The sequence below is a fragment of the Motacilla alba genome, chromosome 4, assembly GCF_015832195.1.
Source record: "Motacilla alba alba isolate MOTALB_02 chromosome 4, Motacilla_alba_V1.0_pri, whole genome shotgun sequence".
Lineage (NCBI taxonomy): Eukaryota > Metazoa > Chordata > Aves > Passeriformes > Motacillidae > Motacilla > Motacilla alba.
In genome coordinates this window covers 72,025,781-72,052,781 of record NC_052019.1, presented here as the reverse complement: position 1 = coordinate 72,052,781, position 27,001 = coordinate 72,025,781, and the positions used below count along the sequence as shown (strand labels likewise).

Sequence of the window (27,001 nt, the reverse complement as noted above, 5' to 3'; positions counted from 1 at the left end):
CCTGGCGGACACGAGCCGGCTCCGCAGGGACACCGAGCCCCTCCCGGCTCCCTAACACGGGGAGCCACCGTGCTCCCCTGCGAGCCACAGCGTACACATCCTCCTTCTCCGTGTCCGCATCCCCAGGGGCTGCAGCGCCGCGGCCGGGAGCAGCTCCTGCTCTGGTAGCCCATCAGACACCTGCTGGCTGTGACCTGATGCTCTCCTTTCTCTGCCCCACTTTCCTTATGGCTCACACTCTCCAATGGAAAAATTGCTGGTGTTCAAAAGCCAGTGAAAACGATTTATTCTTTATTTTCAGAGGGATGAGGAGCATCAAGTCAATTACTGAGAAACGACTGGCCCAGCTGCGCATTGAACGCAGAATTTTGGCCTTCTCAGCGCCCTGCTCCAAACACCGGAGCCAATCCCAGGGTGGTTACAAAGGTCCTGCGTGGGATGGGAACGACTGCTGCCAGTAAGAGAACCCCATATACAAATGCAGCCCCTTCCCTTCTGCTAGTGCTGCTTCACACACCAGCCCCTGCGATGGCTCTGGGGCAGAACTGGCTGGCACTTAACGTGACAGCCCCACACTCTTCCCCATAACCCTGACTTTTCTGCCCTTTTCAGGATTTACCCAACAGCTGTAAGTGTGCTCGTGCCAGGTCCCTTTGTCTCCCCAGGGAGAAGCAAACGAGACAAGTCCTGAGGGTTACCTTGCTCTGTGGCCAGAGCTCTGCAGAGTGGCAGGGGACATTTCCTGCAGGTGAGTGTTGCTAGGTCAAAACGATGGTGGCTGCTGAGGCCAGGGCTGCTTTTCTGGCCCAGAGGCCTCGCTGTCTCCCGCTCGCTGCCAGCGATGTTCCTTGCTGTTCCCACAGTGTGTCCCAGAGGGCTGGGAGCCAGGGCAGGAGGGAGCCAGAAGGCCCTGAAAGGCAAGCAGCACCTCTTGTTTTTGGATCTGCAGGGGAGGAGCTGTGCCTGCACCCTGGCTCCTCAGCATGTGGAGAGGCTTCAGCCAGGACAGAGAACACCAACAGCCCAGAAAAACCCCAAGGAGCAGCTGGCATTACCTGGGAATGGCAGCACAGGCTGTTTGCAGAGGGGCTCACACAGCAATTCCTGCTTCAGAGCTCCACACAGCTGCCAGGTATGTCCCAGCCACCCCAAATCCCTTCCCTGCTCCCCAGCCTGAGGCCATTATCTGTCAGCAGCATTAAGGCCAAGGTGATCTTCCCCCACAGGTATTAAATCCCAAGCAAAAGCCCTCAGAGATACCTGAAAATCAAAGGTTCGAGTGGGATGAAGTGTGGAGTTTTTCAAGGAGCCAGCTGGAAGTGCCCAAGTGATGGAAAACTTTCACAGGTAGGTCCCACTGGAGGTGTGCTGAAGGCAGGGATGCACATTGCTTTCCTGAGGGAAAAGAACCTGTAGGGAGAGATGTCCTGCTGTGGGCACAGGGGCTGCCTGAGCACAGGCTGGGAGCACATCTGGCCCCTGCCTTCTCCCGCTTTAAAACATCCGCTGGAGCCCAAGCTTGGTGGGGTGAAAATGAGCTCAATTTCAGACAACTCTTCAAGTGACCCCAAGGACACCACTGGGGTGAGGGTTATAAATAGCCAGTTCTGTGGAATATAAACCAGGTGGGAATTGAGCAGGGAATTTGGAGCTCTGGGTATAATTCATCAGAGCTAGCAAAGCTGACAGAGAACCCCAGATCTGGGCACCACACAGAGAACCATCTTTGTCCTGCCCTGTCACCTCAAGCCCCTGGGCTGGCAAGTTTTGGGAATTAAATGTATGGAATTATACAAATCACAGCAAGTGGCATCACCCAGAGGGACCATGCGGGTCCCAGACAATTCCTCCACGATCCACTCTGGGGGAAAACACCCTGTGCCTGCCAGGAGTTTGAACTCTGCTTTTCCTACCAGCTCTTGAGCAGCATCAGGGCCACCATGAGGGCTTCAAAATCCAAATAAACCCTGTATACTACGCAGTGAATAATCCAAATAAAGAAATGCATTATTGTCATGAAAACCTTAAAACTGTGTTAAGAGTTCCATGACAACAATGTAATGGGATTCCCAGGAATCTCATTAATGCTCTTCGTTTCTGTTTTTATGTATTTCTAATCCCTCAGTGGGCAGCCTATAAAACTTACCGTGGGATTTAGAGGTTGAGCAGGGCTGGCTTTGGATTGACCTTCATCTCTGGCTCCAGTCTGTGGAAACACAACTTGTGCCAGGGTGGGTGCCCTCAGCACCTCAGCTTTTCCCTCCTAAATATTCCCTACTTATGTCCCTGTAGACAAACTCACATTTTGTCCCAGACAATCCACTCCTCAGCTCCATGCGGCCTCCAAGCGTCCACTGTGTTCCCCACAGGTGCCCTGGGGACACCATGGCGGTCCCTTTGCGTTTCTCCAGCCTGAGACCGCTCCACTGCTTGCTCTCTCCAGTCTCATCCCACAGGGATCCTCTTCTCCCTTCCCCGCTGGCTGCTGCCAAGGAAGGAGGACACAGTGAGTGCTGAGTGCTGACCCCTGAGCCCTGGAGAGCCCTGGCTGCAGTCCTGAGGGGCCTTGGATTTCCCAGGGAAATTGTCTGCTGGTCTCCCTTCAATTACCTCAGCAATTCCCTCAAAAATGCCACCTCAGTCCCTGTGGAGAGTTTTGTGGACAGTTGGCTAGCTGAGAGAGGCCATTTAGACGTAATACCCTTGGTTAAGCAAGGAGACAGGTAAAGGAGCCAGCAGTCAGTGTCCATATAAGGCAAGGACACTGTGCCCTTGCTGCAACAGTAGAAAAGGGAGGAAAGATAGTCAGCTAGAAATCAGCTAGAAATATGAAGAAAAGCAGAAAAGTCGTAACAGTATCACTACAAGAATGCAGAAGTAGGTGTAGTCGGCTGATAAGTAGGTGTAAGTCGGCTGACTACTAACCAATAATGAGCTCGCCTTTTGCAATATGTATTAGTCTTATTAACACTAATATAAATATGCCTGTCTATCAATAAAGTTTGAGGCTTGTTGTTCAACATCGGATGTGCAAGTCTTCCTTTATCCGTCAAGTCCCCCCTGACATCCCCTCACGTTTTCCTACACAAACAGTTCTTGTGTCCCCTCTAGATTACACCAGGCTTTCAGCTAAATGAATGGCATAGTCTATGCCCACTGCTCATGATTCACCCAACCAAAATCCAGAGCAAACTTTGGCTGGGCTTTAAGAACTTGAAATAACTTTGAAGCAAAATAAATCACATCTTTCCTCTGTTTTTTTTTTTTTTCCTTTCAGATGCTGCGCTTACCTCTGTGGATGTGTGCTGAGCTCTTGCTGGAGGGGACTGTCAGGCCTGAATGGCTGTGGGTTTGTGTTCCTCTCACTGGGGAATCAGAAATTCCCCTTAATCCCTTGGGCCCAGGCTGCTCCATGTGGCTACTGTCAGGCTGTGGCAGCACAGGAGCGTGCGGCTCTCAGCATTCTCTGTTCCAAACACAAGTGTGGCCTCCTTTGCAAACTGCCTCTGCTGTTTGTCTCACGTTTTCTCCTAGAGAAATCAAGGAATTGCAAGGACACTCCCAGGGATGAGGCACATTCCCAACAAACGCTCCCAACACGGCACAGAGGCACCCCTGCAGCTCCTGTGTGGCGCTGGCAAGGGCTGCCAGGAGGACACAGCCCCCGGGTGGGGTGGCAGTGACAGTGACAGCAGCAAACTGCCATGGGCTGATGGCACCACAGAGACACAAAACCCGCGGGAGGGGCAGGCTTAATTCTGCTCCCTGTGCTGCCTCATCCCAGCAGGAGATCTCCAGGGGGGATCCAAACTCCTCCCCCTTCCCCCGCACCCCCAGATAAACACTCCTCAGTTTCAAACACCCAGTTCTCACCTCCGACCTGCTCCGGGGGCTGCTGCCACATTGCTGACAAGGTGGCTAAGGCCGCCTGGGACAGGGCTGTCTCTGTGTCTCACGTGTTGGGCAGGGACCAGGGTGCTGCAGCAAGGACAGCCTGAAACCAGAGCAGATGCCTCAGGGTTAGCAACGGGCTGTGGACAGGAATTCTAAAACCCAGATTTCTGAAAACAGTCCCCAAAATGTTCTGTACTGACACCTTTAAAATGGCTCCAAAGGGCAGCAGCTCCACTGCCAGACCAGTACCTGCACAAGTCCTTCTGCCAGCCCTGGCTCACTGAAAAGCACAACAAATCAACCCTCACCCAGGCCTTGTTTACACAATTCCTGATGCAAACCCTCACCTTTCCTGCCCAGCAATGAGGGAAATCCAACACAGTAAGCAGCCTTTGCTGAGTGCAGTCATCACCACAGCCCTCCAGCCTTGGCAAGATTTTGCAGTGAATGGACCCAAGTTCTAATCCTGAACCTAAATTTCTGTCAGCTTTGGTTAGAAAGATGCTGGACAGTAAATCATACAACAGAATTTAAAGATTGCACAAGGAATAACAAGGCCCAGACCAAACCCAACCACCCCCATCACTGCTCCATCCCAATTCTGGGAAAAATATTGGTATCATTTATAAATACTCCTCTGCTACTCAGTCCTTCCCTGCACATCCCTGGAGAAGGTTTACTCCATCTTTTCTTCCAAACAGTATCTCTCCTGCCCAAATCCCACTTTCCACAGACACAAACTAAGCAGACCTAAGGCAATGTTTCCAGCAGCGGATACAATTCCTGAATTCCCTCGTCCCTGGATTGCTCATCTAAGCACTTGCAGGAGCACCTCAGTCCAGAAACTGTCCTGCTTTCCCAGAGGGAATTACAGCCTGATGGGACACAGCTCTGGCACCACATTCCCCTTGTTCCTGCTGACTTGGAAAGCCACAGATAAACGCAGTCCCTCAGAGCCCATCCCTGAACACCAGGAGAGCTGGAGCTGTTCCCAGCTCCCAGTGCCCTGCAGGGCTGTGCTGACACGAGCACAGGCTGATCACTCTGCCCAGCCTTTTGGGACACATTCTGGACACATCCCTCATTTCCTTCCATTGCTCCCACATCCTCCCAGCCCAGCCCTGCAGCTGTGCCAGGGCCAGTGCCTGCCCCCAGCCCAGATGCCACCCCTGGGAGAGCTGGGAATACCCCTTTTCCAGCAGGCACGGGTAGCACTGGGCTGTCAGACATTCCCGTGGCAGTTAATCCCAGCAGAGAGGAAAAGAGGAGCCCTGTGTCCCTCTGCCTTACCCCACAGCGTGGGCAGGACCAGAGCCCTCCAAGGCTGAAGCCTCTCGGCTTTGGCTGCTTAAACACCAAAGCTTTTGGCGAAGATGGGAGGAGTCTGATGGTTTTTCCTGTCCTGAAAGAGAGGAGGAAAAGAAAATTAAGTCCACTGCAAAAGTCAAAGGATCCCAGCTTTCACATTGCTGCTCTGATTGCTCACTAGGGGGTTTTATCCATGAGAGGTGACACCAATCCACACATAAAAGTGCCCTTTTCCAGCATTTTTATTGCTAACTACTTCAGACATTAAAAGGATGCTCATTTTTCTTGCTGCATTCTTTGCCCAATTTTAATGGAGCCATTTTTACCCCAGACCCCACGTGTCAGTTATTCAATCCTTTACCACTGGACTTTGCACAAAGGAAGGGACACCCGGGATGCTGCATCACAAGAGATCCCAAAGAGAAACCCCTCCAAAACCTCACAGAGAAAGGGATTTTGCTTTTGGGACACAAGAAAGGCCTTTAGACCATTTGCATCCAGGTGGAAAGCCCACACTGAGCACTTGGTTTTAAAGATGTTGCACTGGAAGTCAGAGACGTGGAATTGCTTTGGGATTTGGCATTTCCTGCACCCACACCAACACATTAAAAGAATCCAGTGCAGAGTCCTGAAGTTTGGTTATTCCAATTCTGTTTTGGTAGCGTCACTTGACATACCAAAATCCACAGCAATACAGCAATACATAAAAAAAAGAAAAGCAACTTCCCCCCCCATCCCCTTCAATGTTGCAGTTTTGGGGTCCTCTTAAGAACAGGTTAAAGAAAAGAAGAAAAGCCCAAGACCTACTATCACCTAGTGGTCACCTGTTTTCCATGGATTCTCATTACACCCGACGGCTTTTCTAAGAAAGCTTCAGTTCAACCTTGTAACAATCACCTGGCAACACCAACTGTTAACGCCAAGGTCCAGTGCATCATCTGTGTGCTACCTCAGGAAGCTCAGTCACTCTCTGTGGGACAAAGCCTGTTCTGGGCGCAAGGGCTGACTCTAATCCCTGTTAGCTGAACCATCCAGCTGCAGGATCCATGTTCACAGTGAACACTGGATGCTGAGGGGCAGAGTTCGTAACCCTCTGTAAAACCCAAGCTCCAAAGGCAGCCCTTGGTGCCCCCAGCAGCTGCTGCTGGAAACGCTGGCAGGGCCTGGGACAGATGGGACGGAGCCTTCGCACAGCTCTGTCCCGTGGGAACGAGGGTCCCAGAGAGGCTGACGGAAATAGAACAAACCCTGGATCTAAATGGGCACTGATGAGACTGAGAGCCCCACCCCAGAGCTGCTCCCTGCCCAGCACAGGAGCTCCAAGTGCTGCTGCAGGGCACAGGGTCTGAAGCAGCACTGCAGCTCTGACATAAAGCCAGCAAGAGCAATTGCCAAGCACAAAGAGATCCAACAGCTGAACCTCTGTGGCTCATCCTCACGGGGTGACCCTGCTCCAGGGAGGATGAGCCACACAGCCCCAGAGACCTGAAGTCACACGCTGCCCTACCAGCAGAACACAAAGGGTTAATGAAGCTTTTGGGACACATTCTGTCCCCAGAGCGGTTTGACAAACCATCCATCAATGTGAATCTTTATTAAAGGCAGCTTGTACCCATGCTTGCAACAGACTTGTGTCTGTTATTTCCTCAATGTCTCTGTGTGAATGTATTTTGCCGTTAGAAGTGTTTAAACAAGATTGAACACGGGCTCTGCACCCTGCCACGCTCCAAGCCCTACGGAGGAGCTGGATATCCTCACACTCACCCAGCCTGAGGCAGCTCTCACGCAGGGAGGCAGCTGCTGCAGCATTTAAAACATTCAAAACCACCCCCGCCCTGAGGGTGTCCAGAGCGGGGAGGTGACTCGGTATCAGATACGGGACATCAGGAGACCGAGCAGACACATCCACTGCCGTCTCTCCGCTCTCAGCACTCCAGCTGCACTACCCTCACTGCGCAGGGACTCGCAGCTCTGCTTCCCGGACTCCCATCCGAAAACTGAGGGCCCTTTCCGGATGCAAATCCCCAAAGTCTCACGGACCCCAACCACTGCTCTCCTCTCTACCCACCCTCCTCCTCCAACTTTTACCCCTTTTACAGCCACCACCCCACCCAGGACACAGAAGGAGGCTCTCAGGCGCCTCCTGGGACCCAAAACATCCCAGGTGGGTCAGGAAATAAATACAAATAAACTCATCCCTTCTAGGGTAACAAAACGTCTTTGTCCCCAGTTCCTGTTTCTTAAGGCAAAGCACACGGATCAGGTGGGGTCAGAGAGGAAACCTCAAGTCCAAAACCCAACAAAACCTGGTTTTCCATCGGTTTCCTTCTGGTTTTCCCACTGAGCCTCAGCTGCAGCCACAGGAGCAGCTTCTCTCTGGGACCCAAGGGGGTGGGCACAGGGACACCCATCCCGCTGCTTCCCGGAAAACGGAGCTCAGCCCGTCCCAGAATTATAAACATCTACAAATAATTAGCCCTGGCGAGTTATTATTGACCACAAATATCCTGTTTCAAATATCCTGTCCTATCCCGAAAGAGTACAATCTGTAATTACTGCTCTCGATAAAGTATAATCTGTCAGTTTATGTATGCACTGTATAGCTTTTATAAATAGTAGTGTAATAGATGCTACTTCAGACCGCAGCATAACAGAGACTGTGAAATGTTAAACTACTTTTACAGGTAACTAACTCAGAAAACGGTGTAAAATAATCAGGTGAGTTCCTGCATTTGGGGACTGTCTTATCTGAAACACAAGATAACAGAAACCAGAGCACCGAAAAAAAAAAAAGAAGAATTTATTGACCCTCGCTATCAGGGAATGAAAATAAAACAGGACGGCATCACAGGAAGAAATAAAATATACTGGTTTAATCTACAGGATGGCATGAAGGTTAAAACCAAGCAAAAGAATATCTAAACTCAAAGGACTTTATATATATACATGTCTATATATATATACTTGAATATCTATAAACTCCTATGAATACGCAGCCACTCACCTGAGGGCATTTTCCCCGTCCATGGCGCAGGGCGACAAGAGGAGAGCGACGGGGGGCTGCAGGGCGAGCTCCGGCGGACACGGGGGCGGGCAGGGATGGGTGACGCGGGATGAGGCGGCTGTTCCAGCGCTCTGTCCCCTCACGGCGCTCAGGCTGGGCAGCGGCGCCCCGCCACACGCCGCCATTGCACTGCGGGGCAACGTCGGGTTCGGCCGGAGAGCCGAACGGCGCCGAGTGCGGCCGACGATAGCCGAGCGTGGCCGAGGATAGCCGAGTGTGGCCGACGATAGCCGAGCGTAGCCGACGATAGCCGAGTGTAGTCGAAGGGCCGAATTCGGCCGAGATTCGCCGAATCGAGCCGAGTGTAGCTGAGGGTAACTGAACGGAACGGAACGCAGCCGCGTTCAGCCGAAGCGAACTAGATAAGCCGAACCAGCGCGAGATCAGCCGAACCAAGGTGAGCATTACCAGGTCCGTCGAACCGAACCGAGCCGAGATCCGAATGCAGCGAGCGGCTCCGAGTTCAGCCGAACCGAGCCGAGCTCGGCCGAACCCGGCCTGCTGCTGTCGTGCGCATTAATTAGCGCCACTGCAGTCACTCCCTGATAAGCTCCTGCCCACCCCGCGGTGCCGCCCGTGCCCGTGCGGGGCGCGGCAGCGGGAGAACCCCGAGCTGTGCGAGTTTAACGTGAGGCGGCGCCGCTTTCCCGCGCGGCGCCTTGGCCCCGCCCGCGCCGCCCTCACGGAGCCGAGCCGAGCCGAGCCGAGCTCAGCCGAACGGGGCCAGCGGCTCCGAGTTGGGCCGAACCGAGCCGAGTTCAGCCGAACGCACGAGCAGCTCCGAGTTCAGCCGAACGGAGCCGAGAACAGCCGAACGCACGAGCAGCTCCGAGTTCAGCCGAACGGAGCCGAGAACAGCCGAACGCACGAGCAGCTCCGAGTTCAGCCGAACGGAGCCGAGAACAGCCGAACCCAGGCTCCTCCTCTAGTGACCATTAATGATCTTTTATATCAAAGCATTTTCCCTGTGGATTTCCCTGCCTCTGTTTCCCTCTTGCCTTCCCTGTGCTGCCGCAGCCCACTGAACTTCTTACCCCAAAACTCTCTTGGCTCTTTATCCTCCAGTAAATCCCACCTTCCCTCCTTCTCCTGTCCCTCTCTCTACTGCACTCCTTAACAAACCATCCCTGCCCCATATGCTTTTGTATCTTTTTTTTCCCAAATCTTGGCTTAAAATGTTACAATAGAAAAAGTTGTCTTTTATTAATAAAAAAATTTTCACCTCTGGCTGTGTTGGAACAGCACATCCCAAAGGGATTATTCTGGTTCTTCCTACCAGAAGTGTATTTTGTTATTTTTCTGACCAACACCAAGTCTAAGGCCAGCTCAGCTGAGCAGCAAAACCAAATGTGCATTCACAGTGACAACTGTCTGTGCCCTGCACACAGTGTTGGGTACACCGTGCCAAGGCTAGAGGGCAGGCCCTGCTGCTGCCACCTCACTGAACATGTCACAAACACATCAGGCACGCTCCTGACACTCTTGATTCCAAGGATTTTCCTTTTTCCAGGACCCAGAACTCATCAAAATGAATGAGAAAATGCTGTCGGCATAAGGAGCTGCACAGTTCACGGCCAGGCACGTGACACAAACGGCGCAGGGAGCATGTAAAGCAAACTAAGTGACAAAAAGCCACGTTTAGTTCAGAGCAAGGCCGAACCCCCATCAGAAAATCCATTGAAACAATTAGCTAAGTGATGGAAATTCAGGGTTTGGCTGTGGCCACCACCTTCTGGTGTGAAATGTTATTATATTATCCCAAATGGTCACAGAACGAAACAAAGAAAGGCATTTTAAATCCTAAGGTTAGGAAGTGTAAGTGCAAATGAGATCAAAGGTACACTTTCAGGTAAGATATAGACTGTAATCACTGTTTCTGTGGATAATGGCTTCGTGTCCGAACCCAAGTGACCCCCATTTCCTCTGTCACCTGTGTGTCCCAGAATACCTTGGAAGGAATTCTTCCCCTGCCCTTGCCTGTATTTGTCAGAAGTGGTTCATGTGGACAGCACAGCGCTCACAAAGAGCCAGCCCCACAAGAGTCACAGCTTCATTTCACTCGCCCTGGAATCCTGGCCAACAGCAGCAGCTCGGTGTCCTATCCCAGAGCTGCCTGCCAACAAGCTTTCAGTCCCAATTCAGCAGGACAAGAGAAACGAAAAGGATTCAAGTCTTGAACAGCAGATGGTGACAAAAGCGGCCTATTGAATTCCTGCCTCTTAACTGTGAATTATTTTCATTCCTGCCCTCTGTGCTCCCTCGTCCCTAACCACTTTCCTGGGCGGGATTATGAACTGTACTTTGAAATAACGCACTTGCTGCAACCTGAGGAGCTTCAGTATCAGCACCTTGACCTTGACTTTCTGAATTCCCAGCCCAGTAACAGGATTTGGGGCAGTGTAAAGTTTCACAATTTGGTTTACTCCCTGCAATTTCTAGGCAACGTGTTCTGCACATCCCTTTCCTCCCTCACAAAGTATTTGTTACCTGCATGAGACAAAGGCAGCTGAGGGCAGGTGCAGACACCAGGCAAAGACAACCAGCTAGTGCAGGAGGACGAGGAGCTGTGCACAGATTTCCTTTATTTACATCTCTGTCCCTGGAGCTCTACCATTGAACACAAGTCAGCCAGGAAGGACCTGGCCCAGCCCCCCGTGGCTGTGACACGCAGCCTCTCACTGAGCACCTCTCCATTCCCTGTCAGACAGAACACTCAGGAAGGAGCACAATCACTTATTCCAACTACAGAAACCACTGAGATGCTTTTCAGGACCCAACAGCGTTTAGTCAGTTCTCACTTTGCAGTTCACGAGGTATTTCAGCAATAAATTCCCTGTCATAGCTCAGAGCTGAGCAGCTCCTAAGTGGGAGGGTTTCCAGTTGTGTTTTCCTAACAGTAGCTCAAAGCTTAAGCAATTTCAGCATCCACCAGCCTGAAGCCAGTGGATTTCAGGCATCTGGCATGGATGTTTTATAACTTAAATGGAAATTCTACCTGCCATCTTAAATACATAAATATCCTCTGCCACTTGGCTCTACTGAAAAGCTTTCTGCTAATATAACACAATATTTCTTTAACAGAGGGATAACCATATTCCTAGTTTGCATATTTTCTATCAGCACATTGGTTATTGCAGTATTTTTCTACGCCAGCCTCCTGGTGCCAGGCCACACATCAGCAGGATTTAAAGCCTTTTCAGGGCAGTTTCTGCCCAAGTTCCCAGTCAGATCCAGCATCTGCGGTTTGGGCGATGTAGTGCATCTCTGTGGCTGCTTCCAGCCCGCACCCCAGCCCTGCAGGGGTTAAAGGTGAGGAGAGACTTGTCCCGAGGCCGAAGCACTGCTCAGTCCCAGCCGCAGAGGGCAGCAGGACTGCCCTTCAGCAGCCCAGGGGTTCCTGGGGCGCTCCCGGTGCTCCCATCACACCGTGGTCTCTGTTTTCTTAACGCTTCGACTGCGCAGGTGCTGCTGGATCAGCCTCTTCTCTCGTATGTACCTGAGAGGGAGAAGGCATTTAAATAACCTCTGCAAACTTGCAGCCCGAATTCCAACCAGCTGCTTCACACGTGGGTCCATTCCCAACTTTTGTGGCCGTGTCCAATTTCCCCAACGCAGGCAAGTCTATTCTTTTCTAAACGTTTCCTGGACACTTGGATTCACCATGGTTATCAGCCCATCACGCAGTAACAGATCTGTGCCTGCTGTAGCCTCTTGGTGCTCCTGGACTCAGGAGAGGCTCACAAACATGGCAGCTCCTCTGGCTTGTACCTGTGGGGCATTTTGAGCTACTGCCAGGGCAATTCCTGTCATTCACCTCAAGTTTTAAGGGGACATCTGGCACTGATGTGGCTTAAATGCTACAGAACCGAAATGGTACCATGTGTGGTACTGCCTTTACCCTTTCCAAGGGAACAGCAGCAAGGACAAACCGAGCCAGTCAAAGGCCAGAAAGCCAACAGCAAACAAAATAAAGAGCAGTTAAATTTTCTGAAGACCCCAGTCTGTGTGTAGTCAGTATTAATTACGGAATCTTTAAGAGCAGCAGGATAGGGAATGGATTACAAACCCTCCCAATCCCTCCAGCCTTCCCATCACAGTGTTCTACCTGCACTCTGCTACACGCATATGTTCTCCTCATGAGCCAGTTGTACAGATTGCCCTGGACTCTGTGGCACCTCATTTTGTGTCTGTTTACCTCGCAATTGTCTGTTGAATCTCCTGCTCCTCCTCTTCATTTATTCTGTGCAGAATGGATTCCAGAAAGGGAAGGTGAAATGAAATGTACTGAGCCACCTAACAAGGAGAAGACAAGAAAGGCGCTACTAACTGTGGTCATTGAGGAAAACTCCATGAGCTATGAGAAGTGAGGATATACGCACATCGCTGCTGATCTCTTCCACGTCCCCATCCATGAGAAAGAACTTGGCAACCTTCTCAGAGGGCCCCTGCAGCAGCCTGTGCAGCAAGGGGACATCTCTACTCCTCAGCTGCTTCTTTTCTGCAATGTGTAAGCAGCGTCACAAAACATGGAACATCCCACAGGGGCTCCATCTACCACCAGCAGTCGTGAACCCTTTTTCCTGACACAGATCCCATACTGACTCGAGTGCAATTACCAAATAACTAACAGGTCCCTAATATTGTGCCATTTAAAGTGCTTCTCCCCCAGTTCCCTCTTATTCTCTCAGGTGTTCCCAATAATTAATAAAGATCAAATCTCCCTTTTCCTGGGAAAGTAAGAGTAAGCTGCTGCCATCGAAGTAATCTTTTTCCACTGAACAGCGAGCACTTGGAACTCAGCATATGCAATCCCAAGATGTCAGCTGAAATACACACAGTTATTCAGCTTTTCCTCTCCAGGGCAGACATCTCTGAAGGGTCCCTGAGAAGGCAAAATGCCACAGCGCACACACAGTGCACAAACAAGGACAGAGGCCTGGGACAAGTCCTGCCACTCCAAGGGACACATTCCACACACGCACAGAGAATGATTAGAGCTGAAGTGGTCAGGCAGCAGTGGCTGGCTTACCTCCAGATGCATGGATAACGTAAAGTGCAAATTCATGGGGGCTGTTTTCTATCTGTGAAAAAAAAAAAAAAAGAAAATCCATTCAGACTCACAGCACTTCCCTCTGAGCACATTTTCACTGAGTGTCTCAGCTCAGGGATTTGGATCAAAGTCTGAGACAGGGATCCTGTCTGGACAAGAGTTGAAGATACTGGATCTGGATAAGGCAGAAAGCTGTGCTGCCATGCTCACTGTCCCTGTGCCAGCCCTAACCCTTGTGTTCCCATGTGCCCAAATCAGTAACACGCTGGAAACCCAGATCTTTCCTGCCTGCTTTCCATGCAGCATCCTTAACTGCTTCCTGTAGCTTATTCTCCCATCACAGGTAGATCTGCTATTTGTGTTGCCATCAAGGTAAACCTCTGTGACCTACCCTGACAGGCACATTCTGAAAACAGCACAGCTTTTGAACACTTACTTTGCAATTTATTCCCTACAACTTCACACCTTGCTCTGTATTTCCCTTCCTTATTACTCCTAGAAGTTAAGTTTTCCTTCCAAGACACTCAGACGTCGTACTAAGCACACAAAGTAATTCTGCAATAGTGGAGTCTCCAGACAAGTTAAATGGGAAGTTTAAGACCATTGAAGTATAAATTAAACACTAAGCAGCCATGCAAAATCAAGATACTTGAGAAATATGCAGCAGTAAGGGCAAAGCTACTTCTGACCACATGTGATGTTGTTGGTGGGAGATGGTTCCAAGGAAATTTAAATTTAAAAAATCGTTTCACACAGTATGGCACTGGCCTTAAGCAGAACTTTCAGCTCTAACCTTCCCATCTTTCCATATGCCTGGCTCTCAGAGAAAGCCCGTCCTGACAGATGCTGGCGATACCTGGCAAGGTAGTGAGGCTTTTCTGGCCTCTGAGAGCCATGAAACGCTGGTAAAATAAACCCAAGCCACGCATTTAAAATCGCCCATCTGGGTTTTTTTTTTTTCACACTCTGCTCCACGCACTATCCTCACACAGTTACTCCCCATCTTTCCCTCAGCGCTGGAGTGCACATCGGAATGAATGTTTCCAGAACACAGCCACGCTTCCTCCTGCCAGCAGGCTCACCTTAAACTTCCGAAGCAGCTGTTCTATCACTTGTCGGGTCCTCATCTGGCTGTTGATCCTTATTTTGGTTTCTGACCCAAAAGCGGGAGTGAAAACCGATGTCTGGGAACAAGAACAGCCGCACCACGGCGTGAGCGTGAGTGGTGAGGCACCACTCACTGGACAAGCTCCCTGTCCCTCAGGTGACACAGCCAAGCCTAAAATGTCCTACCTCGTGGTTGTAGAAGTGGCCGTTGATAGAGAACCTGTGAGTTTCCACTTCCGTCCTGGTTATCGTGGGGACCTTGGTCCTCCTGCGCACGGCCATGGCATCGCTGCTGGTGCGGGGCAGGGTGGCACAGTCGAGCTCCTGCTCCCTCCTGGCCCTGAGCGTGTGACTTTCATAGCATGGATAACCTGGACAGAATAGAACCACAGATTGTGTGCAGCTGCCAGCACCCCCAGAGGAAGGAGGCTCTCGGTGAAGGGCTTCATTTACTGTTTACTGTTTATTATTTTCTGGGGGGTGGAGCAGGAAAGGAACAAGGCATAGGCATATGATGAAGAGTAGGCTGCTTGCAGGGGGTGCAGTTTGCTGTTTTGCTCCCTTGGGAATGATTTCTGGGATAAAAGCACAGCTCATTGCCACTGGCTGTTCACCAAGTCCCCTGCACAGCCCTAGCCAGCCCTAGGTGGGTGTTTCCCCAGCTCGCAGTACACGTTACACAGAGCAGAGATTTCCCTTCGCTGGCAGGGAAGGCCTGACGCGTGAGAGGCCTTTTGCACTGTCACAGAACACAGGATTTTTGGCTAACCCGAGAGCACCGACACTAACTTTGCTCGAGGTCTGGCTGCTCCTCAGTAGATTTCAGTGTATCCCCGCTAATGTGATGGAGGTCATCAAACTCTCCCCAGCGAGTCATTCCCCTGAAAGACCAAACACGGAGTTATCAGTGACTGCTCCTCATGAACCCAGTGACTGCAGTTTATCCTGTGGCCAGGGCTCATGGCACACATTCCTATCCCTGCTCAACTTACAGACTTCAGCATGGTAATTTTAAGTTTAAGTTTAAGTCATAACAGAAGCATATTAAAATATGGTATGGCCAGGGATCCCAAATGTAACACGCCCAATTTAAAACCTGTTGAGCATCCACCAGGACGTAACTTAAACAACTTGCAGTAATTCCTTATCTGTTTTACAGCAACATCCTGGATTAGTCACACTCAGACTACCAGGCAGGCACACAAAACACACATAATGTTGTTTAATAGTTACAGAACACAGGTCTGTTACACAGGTTAAATTACACACAGGCCCTTGTGCTGTCCAAACCAGCTGTGTATGAGAGAAGGAAGTTCCATCCAGCCTTTCAGAAAACCTAAATTCATGTCAGTATTTCCATAAATCATTGCCTAAACTCCTCAGCACAAGCTCTTCATCCAGTTACTGCTCTGACTGAGAATAAACCAATTTGTAACGTGATAGTAAAAATGAATTTCATATGCATATGTGTATGTATATATATATATATATATATATATATATATGTATGTATTCCCAACAATATTCAGCTACCCCCAATTTACATGCCAAGCAAGATCTTGGTTGTATTCCACACATTTACCAAGTTCATTTAAGATCAGAAAGCCAAGCTGCTCTGCATACCTTAAAGCATGTCAGGGCAGCCCCACGTTTCTGGGATCATGAGTGAATGTTTACTTTAGCATACAGATTTCCACCAGCCAGAAGTTTTTTAAGAATTGCCCTGCAGGCCACGTGCACCCCACACCAGCAGGCCTGGTCAAGGTAAACTGAGAGCCAGATTTGCCTAAAATTCAGGTTCTTTCCTAGTTACTCCTGTCAAAATTGACCCCTGAATTTCAGCAGCCAGAGATGGGGAAGAAGACTTTACTGGAACTCCACAGCTGCAAAGGTGGCAGAATTAAATCCCCAGTTCAGTTCCAACACGCCCCACATGCAACCTAAGACAATAAGTCATTAGAAAAATAAACTCTGCAATACTCAATTTATCAGGGAGTTATTCAAGGTGAACATTGGCTCTGCCTCTGTTTTTCAAGATTCAGAATCAGCTCATCAAATTCACCAACCAAGGCTGGGGAAAGAGTGTTCAAAACAAAGGAAAAGCACGCTGAGTACCTGTATCAGCTGAGCACAACACACTGGGATATAAAATGCCATTGGCAGCAGCTGGAACAGCTGGTCTGTGGGCATTTTAAGGGATTTTTACACCAAATTTTGCACAGACAAAGCCAGTATCCGTTCCCTGACTTGAACTTCACCTGAGCAGCAATGGTTCCAGACCTTACATACCTGGGAATGTAAGCTGGGACAGACAATCCCTCAGCACTAACCTGCCAGATTCTGGCTTCACGCTGTAGTGTGTGCACCAACACAAGGCCTCTCAGGGGCTACCAGCATCAGGTGTACATGGAAATATGGGGCATTTGTTTGGCTCTTTTCCTATATTTTTATATACATCCATTTCCCAGTCCTTGTATAGGAATGGTCAGTTCCCATAAAAAAGAGCAGCCTCCTCCAGCTCCTCAGCCTGAGGGCCAAACACAGCTGCTACAAACACACACCTCCCTGCCCAGCAGGAGCTGTTCAAAGGCTCGGCTGTCCAGCGACCACCACGGCCTTTGGGCAATCTGGGATCTCCAGGGCAGCCAGCCACATCCACTGAAGCCACAACACGAGCTATCTTGCAATGCTAGCCTCCCTAGGGAAGTCCATGCTTTACCTTTTACTAGGGAAAACCTCCACATTCTCTGTTGACTTCAGGGTTACAAAAGAGGGTATCTGCTTCTCATCCTGAATCTTTAATCGGATGGGATGCCGCACGCCCCAGAATATCGAGAGGATTCCTTCAATGAACGGGGTGCTTCCTTCTTGCTGGAGGAAAACAGGGAAATAGTCAGTGCTGCATGATAATGGAGCAAAAATAGTCACCTAAAAATAATGTGTATCCCCTCCAAGTAACAGGAGTACAATGAAATCGCTGAGGCTGACACTGCCCTGCAACAGATTACCTGGAGAATGTGTAACCTCAGTTTTGAGCAATTTCCAAAACAGCCAAAGCTGCAGGCTGACCTGATCAGCTCAGGAAACCAGCTCTGGTTTATTACATTAGATGGAACACGTTGTGCAATAACAGCACCGCAGCAAGTGGAGCTGGAGTCCAGTGCTGTGAGGAGAAGAGAGCGCTAATTTGTGATATCCAGATTACTGGAGTTTCTCACCCCTAAATCCTTACCTGATTGTATGTCAGTTGCAGATTCTCTTGATCTGAATAGTAAGAGTTATAATTCTTCAGAAGAGAACTGAGCTGCTCTCTAGAATAAAGATCACAATGGAAAAAAAAAATATTTTAACATCTCTGTAAAATGCAGGTGGTACATGGCAGGGTAACACCCCATAACTGTGCTACCCACTGCATCCTCGTATAGGTTTATTAATGATCCACACATCATTTTCTGAGAGAAAAGTTTTGCCAAGTTACTTGGTTGCTCATAAGTTGCTTCTTTAAAGACCCAGAGGAAATTAATTAGTCAGTCTCACATGACCTTAATAACGCTGCCCCAGCATAGCTTGTACTTTGCACCTCTGTAGCAGTCATGAGGAAGCAAACAGAACATCCCCACGCACCAATGCTGCAGGTTACTTTAACTAGGCTGCACTTGGTTTCTCATACTGCTTCAGATACTTTTCCGATCTCCAAACACCTACAGGATGTCTAACATTTCTATTTCCCTCTGCCTGAAACAAAACAGCTTTGCACCACGTCTTTGCTGAGAGGAGAAAGGAAGGAGAGGAAGAGAACCTCTGCCCACAAGCAAGGAGCCATGGAGACAGAGCCAGCCGCAGCTCAGGCTGTGGAGGGCTGAGCAATCACAGAATTAATTGAAATGCATTTCGAGGCCATCGAGAATGAAGCACTCTTCCCCACACCATCTAAAGACAACTCAGACTGTAATTCAAGCAAGCAATTCCCACCAGCAGAGGTGGTTAACCATGGGGAACAACTGCATGGAAGTGTACAAATCCTTCCTCGTGGATGAATGATAGCAATGATTTCATGTCCTGCCTCGCAGTGGTGGGTGAGGACACCAAGTTTGTTTCCAAAGAGTGCCTGTTATTCCACGTTTGTGGGAGCTGCTGGAACAGCAGGCCCACAGATGGAACACACAGCACCTGCAAACTCCGCAGCACACGTTCCTCAGAGAGCTGCTGGAGCTGTTCAGAACTCATGTACCATCAGAAGCACTATTGCAACTCCTCCGGCAGTTTTAAATAAAGAAGTGTGCCAGAGAACTGACAGCCCAGCCTGGGGACAGGCCCCAGGAACGTAGCTTTCCCCTGGGCCCAGGCGTCCACGCACCAGAGAGGAACTAGGGACAGCCAGCAGGGCAGGTAACATGTCCAGGCTGTGCTTGCGGCAGAGGGCCATGCAGAGTAAACCATGAAAAGCTTTCCCTGGCAGTCTTATCCTTCCCTCTCCACTTAATGAACAGGACAGTGTCCTGTTGCTTGAGAGAGCTTTTTCCCATGGTGAGAAGGGAGAAGATCAACTGGGCTTTCACCTGGCATGTAACATGAGGACAGGGGCTGCAGCACTAAACTCAAGGTTCATTGCATCCACTGCTAACTCTGTGGATGTAAATTATTTACTTTACATTACTGCAATCCCACACACAAAAATATTTTTAAACCAGCTTTATCAACTGGATCCTAAACAAGGACTTTCAACATCTACTTTCACTTCCTTTGGTCTTAAATCCTCAGAGTTCTGGTGACAAAAGCCTTTCTTTGCACTGGGTTGAAATAGCTCGCTCCAGGTTCTTTGTGTCTCTGTGAGGGACCACATTCACATCATCCCACCAAAAGGGGATGCAAAGAGGGTTGGATATGAGTCAGATGCAAGCCCAGCTCTGATCACAGAACTGGCTACAGGTGAGCAAGATGAAGCACGCCTCGGCCTCGTACACAAGCAAGCTCCAGATGCAATTCCAGATTACCGGGCAAGTAGGAGATAGGCAGTTCTGTCTGACAGATGTTGTGACAGACCTGCTGATCCTGCTCAAGAGGTGCTTCAAATTGAAGTCTCTGTACTTCAAAGCATTTGGCAATCATTTTATTGACAGCTGTTATCTCACAGGTTTTTTCCAAGTAGGAAGTTGGGAAGGTGAGCTCCCTGAAGATGGATTAGAAATACTTAAGGACTTGGGGCACACTCTGAGGCCCACCTATTACTCTTAGTCCATGTTGACTGCAAAGGCAAATAAAATCATAGACCGACAGCAGTTTGTGGTCTGGTAAGGGTCATCTATGAAGCAGATTCTGTTCCTCAGAGCAAGCCCTCAAGATTTCTGCAGACGTTCTTGCCTTGTCTAGAAAAACTTGCCATTACCTTCCTCAGAAGTTTGCATAAGTAAATCCTTCAGGTTTCAGCCTTGCATTAGTGCAACCAACAGTGACAAACCACACAAGCAATTAGAAAAGCCCTGAGGGAGAGATTAACAGCAGCTCACTCTGACTTGTTTGTCCTTGTGTAGTTGAAACAGAAGAGAGGAAAAACATTTTCCTTCTTTTTGCCCCAGCAGGGAATATGTGCACCAGCCTAATTCCAGGAATGGTCTTACTGTAACACATCTTTCTGCTGCCCTAACCTAGAGACAGATGCCATCTCTGCTGAGTTTGGTGTCTGGAAAATCAGCAGCTGTTGTGACAACAGCCAAACACAGCCATTAGCAGAAACCAAAGCCAAGTAACCTGCAAAACAGCTCAACCAAAAAACATGACATGCCCTGCAGATTCACCACTTTCTTCAGTAGCAAAAGCGGGATCCAAAGGAGCTGCAAGGTCAGGTGCCCCTGTGGTGAACCACAACAGAGCCCAGGCTGCTCTCTGGAAACACTAACCCAGGACAGCTCACCTGTCCTCTCTCCTGCCCAAGCCCTACACACAATCCCTGAATATTTATGGCAGTTGTGCTGGAGACGCAGCAGTTCAGCCAGGCAAATCCTCCCACAACCTTTGGTCAGCCTTTTGATCCAGCCATTGTGCAATTCCCAAACAGCAGGCTTGCCCCATCAGCAAGATTGCAGGATAGAGCTGGAAGAGAAGTAGTGTAACAGCAGATTCAAGTTAGAGATGAGGGATGGCAGTCTGGAAATTGCATTGGAAGCAAGCCTGAGTGCATAAGGAATGTCACTGGTTCTTGAAACACTTATTTCCCTTGATGCAAGGTGAGGAAAGTTTAAACCACGGCTGTCATGCAGAAAGGTCTCAACTGGGATGCACATTTCACCACGGGAACAGGCAAGTACACAGAGGAATAAAGCCCCAGAGACACTGGTTCACCTGGTACATTTCCAAACGCTTTGGCACGCCAAGTTCACACACATGAATTACCTCTGACACAAAAGCACTGCGTCCCAAATTAGCAGCAGCATAAAGGGAACAACTCTCGAAGAGAAAGGGAGTGATGCATCTGCTGCCTGTGCGCTCTGGGCAAAGCCCCGACAGCCTTCCTTGAAAAGGGAGAAAACAGCATTGCCCAGGCCACACAGGAAAGTATCAGGAGTCAGGGACAAATCTCTCCTGCAGCACGATAAATTCCATTGCAGACCCATCCCTGGCTGAGTCCACAGGTAGTTTCTTTCCCATGGGCAGACCAAGAGCGATGGAAATGAAGAGAGAAGAGAGGCTCTCCGTCCAGCTCCTGCACTCTTGTCAACAGGGGAAAAACAATCCCCTAAGAAAGGGGATGGAGCTAAAGGCCAGGTGGCTCAGAGTTTGGGGCAGCAGTAGGAAAAATTCCTCCCAGGGAGACTGAACTGTGGAAAAACATCCCACAAATGACAGTGAGACTGCAATTCCAAGCTTTTTCTACAAGTAGGTGAAGGAGACTCTTCCTCTGACCACAGCAGAGAGCTGGCAGCCCAGAAATCTTTCTGCACAGATACCCTGCAATCCAGGACTGCCAAACCCCAAGCTGCAGACAAGTTGAGCTCAACTCTGGAACTCAGGGTCAATTCCAACAGATTTCCAAGACAGGAAGGTCTTCTTCCCTAACTTGTAATTTTATTTCAGAATCCTCTAGAAGGGCTGCTCTCCTTAAGGAACAAACCATGGACCCAAAGGCTTAATGCCCTGTTCATTTAATTCCATGTGAAGGCCAACTCTGTTCTGTAGACAGCTTAAACTAAGTGGCAGGGATTGCTGTGGCTACAGGCTCAGCTCTCCACAGGATCCCCTGTCAAGGAATACAGGTGGAATAACTTGAAGGAAAACAGCAAACTCATGAAATATCCAGGGTTTTAATAATTTACCTGGTTACAAACTTCTCCTCATTGATGAAAACAGAAGGCAGATGCTGTGCCTTCATAGTCACTTTCTTCATTTACTCAGAAGAGATGAATCTAAGCAAAAGGTGGAAAAAAAAAGTAAATGCATCCACTACTGCTACTACAAAAGATGGAATAGTAATCAAGCACAAAGCTTTAGTTGGCTGAGTCACACAGGCTGGAACACTCAAGCTGAGGGCTCACTACACCATATTTTCTCTACTTCATACTTAGCCTTCATACCCAACTACTTCCCACTCCTAATAAAAAAAAAGCCATAAGCCATTCCCATCAAGTGTATAACAGTACCTTAAATCCCAAGCACTACATCTACCAGGACTTCCTCAAGCAGTTCTAGGACTTCTTCAACTCCAGGATTATGCTCGAGTTGTTAGCAGTCTGAGACAGCAGCCCAGGTACTGGCCAGGATCCACTGTGGACAGAGCATGACCCAGGGTCAGCAAAACACACTGTGATTCTGCCAGCCACCCTCATCCAGATCCCTGAAACTAGGCAAGGGAAGGAGTGGTGATGGTTAGCAGCGTCCTGCAGCACACCAAGGAAGCAAGTGGAATAGCAAAGAGAGAACAAGGCAGTAATTTCAGGGAGGTAGCAATACAATTTACAGATTTCCACGCTGGGATTCATTGCCTATTATGCAGGCAACGAGCCAGAGCCACGAGACTTCAACAATGCATTCCTCAATAAAGTTAATTATGGAGTCTAGGCTCTTTCCTTCACCCCCAGGTACTAGAATAAAAGGAAGACTGAGGAGTTAACTGAACAAGCGGCATCACACATGGCTGGGGAAAAAGCCCTCAGAGAATCCTGTGAAAAGCAGTAACATCTCCAAAGACTGCACTGGAAGCTGGTCATTCCACTTCCATTTCTCTTATTTGGGCCTGATGACAGAGGAATTTGGCTCACAGCACTCGATGTCCATTGTCCCTTATGCCAGGGGATTGACTGGAATCTGATTTCAGACTGCATTGGACAGGGCCTGGTCAAAGATGTCTGCAAAGTAGTTGATTGTCTATAGTCCCCATGACAAGCAGCCTTCCAAAAACTGATTTAGGGAATATTCAACCTTGAACAGATCATGGCTGGGCAAAGAGTAAACACCTCACCTCTGTGTACTGCACTACTGAGCTGCTTTTTTAGATGTCACCTATTTTCCATGATCATAGATAAATAGCTTCTAAAAAACAACATATGTGGACAAGTGAGAAGTTTTGCGTATAAAACCCATGATCTTCACCCTACAAAATATACAGGAAGTTATTTCATAACCCCTAAAACCAGGGTGCACTACCAAAATGAGCTTTACCTGAGCAGCTGCTGTTTCTAGCAGCACTCTGTCAGGAGGTCACTCCTGCTCCTGAAAGAAGCAGCACTCCCTTTGTCCTTTGGGTGACATCCATCAAGACAGAAACTTATCTGCAAGCCAAACAAGCCCAGGGACTTCTGTACAGACATGTGTTTGTGTGTGAGGAATACACTGCTGTATACCACTGCTTGGGTTTTCCCTCTGAAGTGACTTCAGTAACCACTGGCCAAACCTTGAAATCTGATTTTATGCGATTTACCTAAGACCTCTAAGTGAAGCAGCTGCCTGTGTCAGTGTAATTTCAAGCCCTTTTTACAAGAAGCAGAGGAGTTTATGTACTTTGGCACCTGAAACACTGAACACACACTTCAGCTTCCTTGCACCTGTCAGGAAACAACACGTGAAGAGCAGTGGATAGCCAAGTCACCTCTATTAACTGTAGAGCAGCGACACTGGCAAGCTCCAGCACCGCTTCACTGCTTGTGGCTGCACTCTTTTCTACACTGTTTGGCCTTAAAATGATTCATCTGAAAGAAAAAGCTGATCTCTGCACATGGAGAGAAGTGACCTTTACACACACACACAGAAGAGATGAACACTATGTTTTGCTATGCAGTGGATGGCTCCTGGTAAATTATTGGCCTTAAACACCCCAAACAGATTTTAAATCAGCCAGGTGCCATTAAAGTGCTGAAAATAAAGCTAACTGGAAGAGTGGGTGGTGGTGGGGATAATTCTTCACCAACGCCTTTCTCTTTCTCTCCCTCACGGCTGCAATATCCAGGACAAAGCCTTCTCTCCTGTGGCTGGGAGAGAAGTACAACTCTCACTGTTCTCCTCAGTTATGTGACCTGCTGTGCTTATCAGCCTTGCACCAAACACTTCCACACCACCAGCTCACTCCAGAGGTGAACCTCTTCTCCCTGGAGCACCAAACACTTCCACACCACCAGCTCACTCCAGAGATGAACCTCTTCTCCCTGGACCCTTCCCATGGGCACAATCTGGCTTATTTTTAGCCAAGATCTAAACCTGTGGGTTGCCACCGCGCAGCACCAGTACCTGACACAACAGATGACAGGATGTTTGCACTGGCACTCCCTAAATCCACAAGGCTGTCACATTTCCCATCACCTCCTGCTGTCTTCCTGCTTTCCGTGCCACTTCCCTGTAGTCCTTTTGAGGAAGTGAACAGAAGTGAAATGCCTTTTCCAGATTTGAACTAACCAGACCACGCTGATTTTCCAGCCACTCCAACTACATCTGCCTGTGCCATTTATTCAAAGCCATCTCCTGACTTACTTGGTATCACAGAGGTGAATTTACCATTATGTTAAACTGGACTACTAGGGAAGAATTTCCTCAGATGGGTTACACCTGGCAAGTGGGATCTTGGCTTGACTAAACTGCTAGCCAGAAGGAAAGAAAGGGAAAAAAAGCAAAGGGAAAGTCAGGAGGACATGAAAACTGGGGGACCTGCAAACTGAGCACCTCCAGGGGAGGACTGCAACTATTGGAGGAGTCTAGGAAAAGCAAAGGGAAAACAGACCAGTGCACATTTCAAAGCTGCAAGAACATCAACACATCAGGGCACCAGAGTAATCTCACAAAGGTAATGAGCTGTACTTGTCTGTAAGATTCATATCTTACCTGAAATGGATTTTTTTTTTCCCCCCAAAGAAAAAGTCCAAGTGTCAGTGCAGAGGCATATAAGAGGACTTGCTCCCTTTTATTCAGTTCAGTGACATTTAAGTCACTTACTTAAGGGGACAGACCAGGGACAGTGGAGTGCAGGAATGACAAAGCAGAAGTTAAGAGCAAATGGCTACACAGATTTTTAGACAAGGATAAAAAAAGGCAGCTGCAGAGGAGGACTGGAAGGAGGGGGACACCCGGGATCCAGAACTGAGCCAAGCAGGAGCAGCAAGGCAGCAGCTCAGTTTGTGTAAGAGCCTGGAGGTGCTTTCTGGTCCATCCATCTATGAAGACAGGGCCCGCAGAGTGCAGTGCGCTGCGCAGAGCCTCTGCCAGTGCTAGAGAAACTAAAACCCCAAAGCTCAGCAAAGATCCCTAGGTATTTTTACCCACTGCTCCCCAAAGCTCTTCCAAACCCACAGGAAGTCAGGACAGGGTGAACCTCTTCCATTTCTTTCAGAGGAACTACAAGGCTCAGCTGCCTGTAAACTCAGCTATCCACTACACGCACACAGGATATTTTGTACACAGGCACAACACCATGTCCAGCTAAGTCATCTTCTAAACTCACAGGTGTCTGCTATTGAGCAAATTTTTCGATCCCAATTGGTTTCTATAATGATGAATTTAAGATTTGTTCTGATAGATGAACTCAGTATCCACAGAATAGTTTTACTAGTCACACACTCTAGTTATGGGACTTCATGTTCCCCTTTTTTTTTTGTTATTTTTGTTTATGTTAGATGTCCCTACCACCAAAGAAAAAGGTGGTAATTAAAACAAAGCATGTATTCTGCACTACTATGTTCTCCCCACTAAAAAAGGGCTTTTTTTTTTTTTTTCAGGCTTTCAGATTTCTTCACACCTTATTTTAATAATTAGCTGTTCAGTACAGAGCACTAAGAGCACTCCTTGAGTACAAATCACAGCATAAGCCCTCTGCTCAGGCAGGCTCGGAATGGGGTTTGACAAAACCAGCAGTGAATCGGATTATGTGAATGTGGCCCCTTAACTTTGCCAGGCACAACGCAGGACGCGCACACACGCTCCCTCCCCTCGGGCATCGCCAGAGCGGGGCTCGCACACATCCCCTTCAAGCACTGTGTTACCCCATTGCAGGAGAAGTTACTTTCTGCCCGCAGCCGAGCGCCACGGGCGGTTTGAGCCGCCGAGCAGAGCGCGCAAGGTCACGGATGTCGCTCCCCAATCGGATGAAGGGCACGCCGAGGAGCGGCACTACCTGCGAGCCGCCCAGCCTCGGCGGGCTCTTACACAACCTTTGGGAACTTCTGTCGAGCGCTCCTCCTTCCCCCCGGCACCCCAATAGCCCCAGAGGTTGCGCCCGGAGCTCCGGCACTGCAAGCACCTCGCTTCCCCCGGGAGCGCAGCAGAGCAGCCCCAGCCGCCCCTGGCACTCACCTGGCCGGGCGATCCGAGCAGCAGGAGCGCAGCAGGAGCTTCACATGCCTGTCCCTGAGCCCCGGGAGAGGCATGGCAGCATGGCCAGGGCGGACAGCCGCCTCCGCTGCTGCTCGGGACCCACCGGGCTGTTAATTACTGTTTTGCCTAACAAACCGGGAATGCTGGAAGCCCAGGACACTCCCCGCACCTCGGTGCACGTCGGGAGTATTTACCTACCACTTTCCTTTCTCCAAGCGCTGACAGGAGCCCGCCCTTAGTCACGGTTCCACCTCCAGGAGGCTCCGGTTAACGCTTTAATCGCTACCTTGACCGAGGGAGGCAACCTGCCGGCTCCCTGGAATGATCTGGTGACGCGCCGTGAAACAGCTTGTGCCCAAAGCCCTCGTTAGGCTTTCACCTCTTCTGTTTCCTAATCCATCGGATAAAGCGTGCTTTCCCTCACTTACACGCCCATCCTCAGTGTTTGGGGGAGGAACTGGTACAACCCATCCGATCGTGCCCCACTGTGGACACAGATTCGGAGGGTTTTGACAAATTGTGGCAGCACAGCTTGATCTCTTAACCCCACACAGTTATTTCTGGTGATCTGTATAATACCCTTCTGAACATTACTGGGCAAGAGCTGCATCTGTAAGAGGGAAATGTGGCCTCTTACTTTAATTGCTCAGCAGTAAATTGCATAAGCAGATGCTTAAGCTAGAAAAAAGAATTGAACCAAGACACACCTTCGCAGCTCCTACTGCTTGCCCATCTGTTTCCAGCAAATAATTCATTCACCAGATCAACCCCAGAAATAGAAGTTACTGGGC

At 49.3% G+C, this 27,001-nt stretch overlaps 1 protein-coding gene across 4 annotated transcripts; it reads right to left on the bottom strand.

Annotated features, from left to right (window-relative positions):
* Positions 1-10,828: 10,828 nt before the first annotated feature.
* Positions 10,829-26,537, bottom strand: RASSF6 (Ras association domain family member 6). 4 transcript variants are annotated; one of them, XM_038136393.1, is made up of 12 exons: positions 26,409-26,537; positions 22,058-22,181; positions 21,734-21,823; positions 17,656-17,734; positions 17,143-17,294; positions 15,213-15,304; positions 14,610-14,794; positions 14,399-14,521; positions 13,296-13,347; positions 12,646-12,764; positions 12,462-12,559; positions 10,829-11,762 (listed from the first exon to the last, which is right to left on the bottom strand). In XM_038136393.1, the coding sequence occupies exons 3-12, from the start codon at positions 21,802-21,804 to the stop codon at positions 11,687-11,689; spliced, it is 1,047 nt and encodes a 348-aa protein (XP_037992321.1). In that variant the 5' UTR covers positions 21,805-21,823; positions 22,058-22,181; positions 26,409-26,537; the 3' UTR covers positions 10,829-11,686. The 4 variants fall into 4 exon arrangements, with proteins under 4 accessions (XP_037992321.1, XP_037992320.1, XP_037992323.1 ...); XM_038136392.1 differs by lacking the exon at positions 26,409-26,537 and adding an exon at positions 26,190-26,402; XM_038136395.1 differs by lacking the exon at positions 26,409-26,537 and adding an exon at positions 26,190-26,402 and having other exon boundaries at positions 14,399-14,500.
* Positions 26,538-27,001: the final 464 nt, after the last annotated feature.

What these genes read in the sequence shown, in the direction of transcription:
- RASSF6 (XM_038136393.1), bottom strand. Translation starts at nt 21,804, where the DNA reads ATGAAGAAAGTGACTATGAAGGCACAGCATCTGCCTTCTGTTTTCATC. An exon ending in GAGGAGAAGTTTGTAACCAG is followed by an intron (nt 17,735 to 21,733) that starts GTAAATTATTAA and finishes TCTTTATTCTAG; the next exon opens with AGAGCAGCTCAGTTCTCTTC. An exon ending in ATTCAACAGACAATTGCGAG is followed by an intron (nt 11,763 to 12,461) that starts GTAAACAGACAC and finishes TCTCCCTCTCAG; the next exon opens with GTACATACGAGAGAAGAGGC.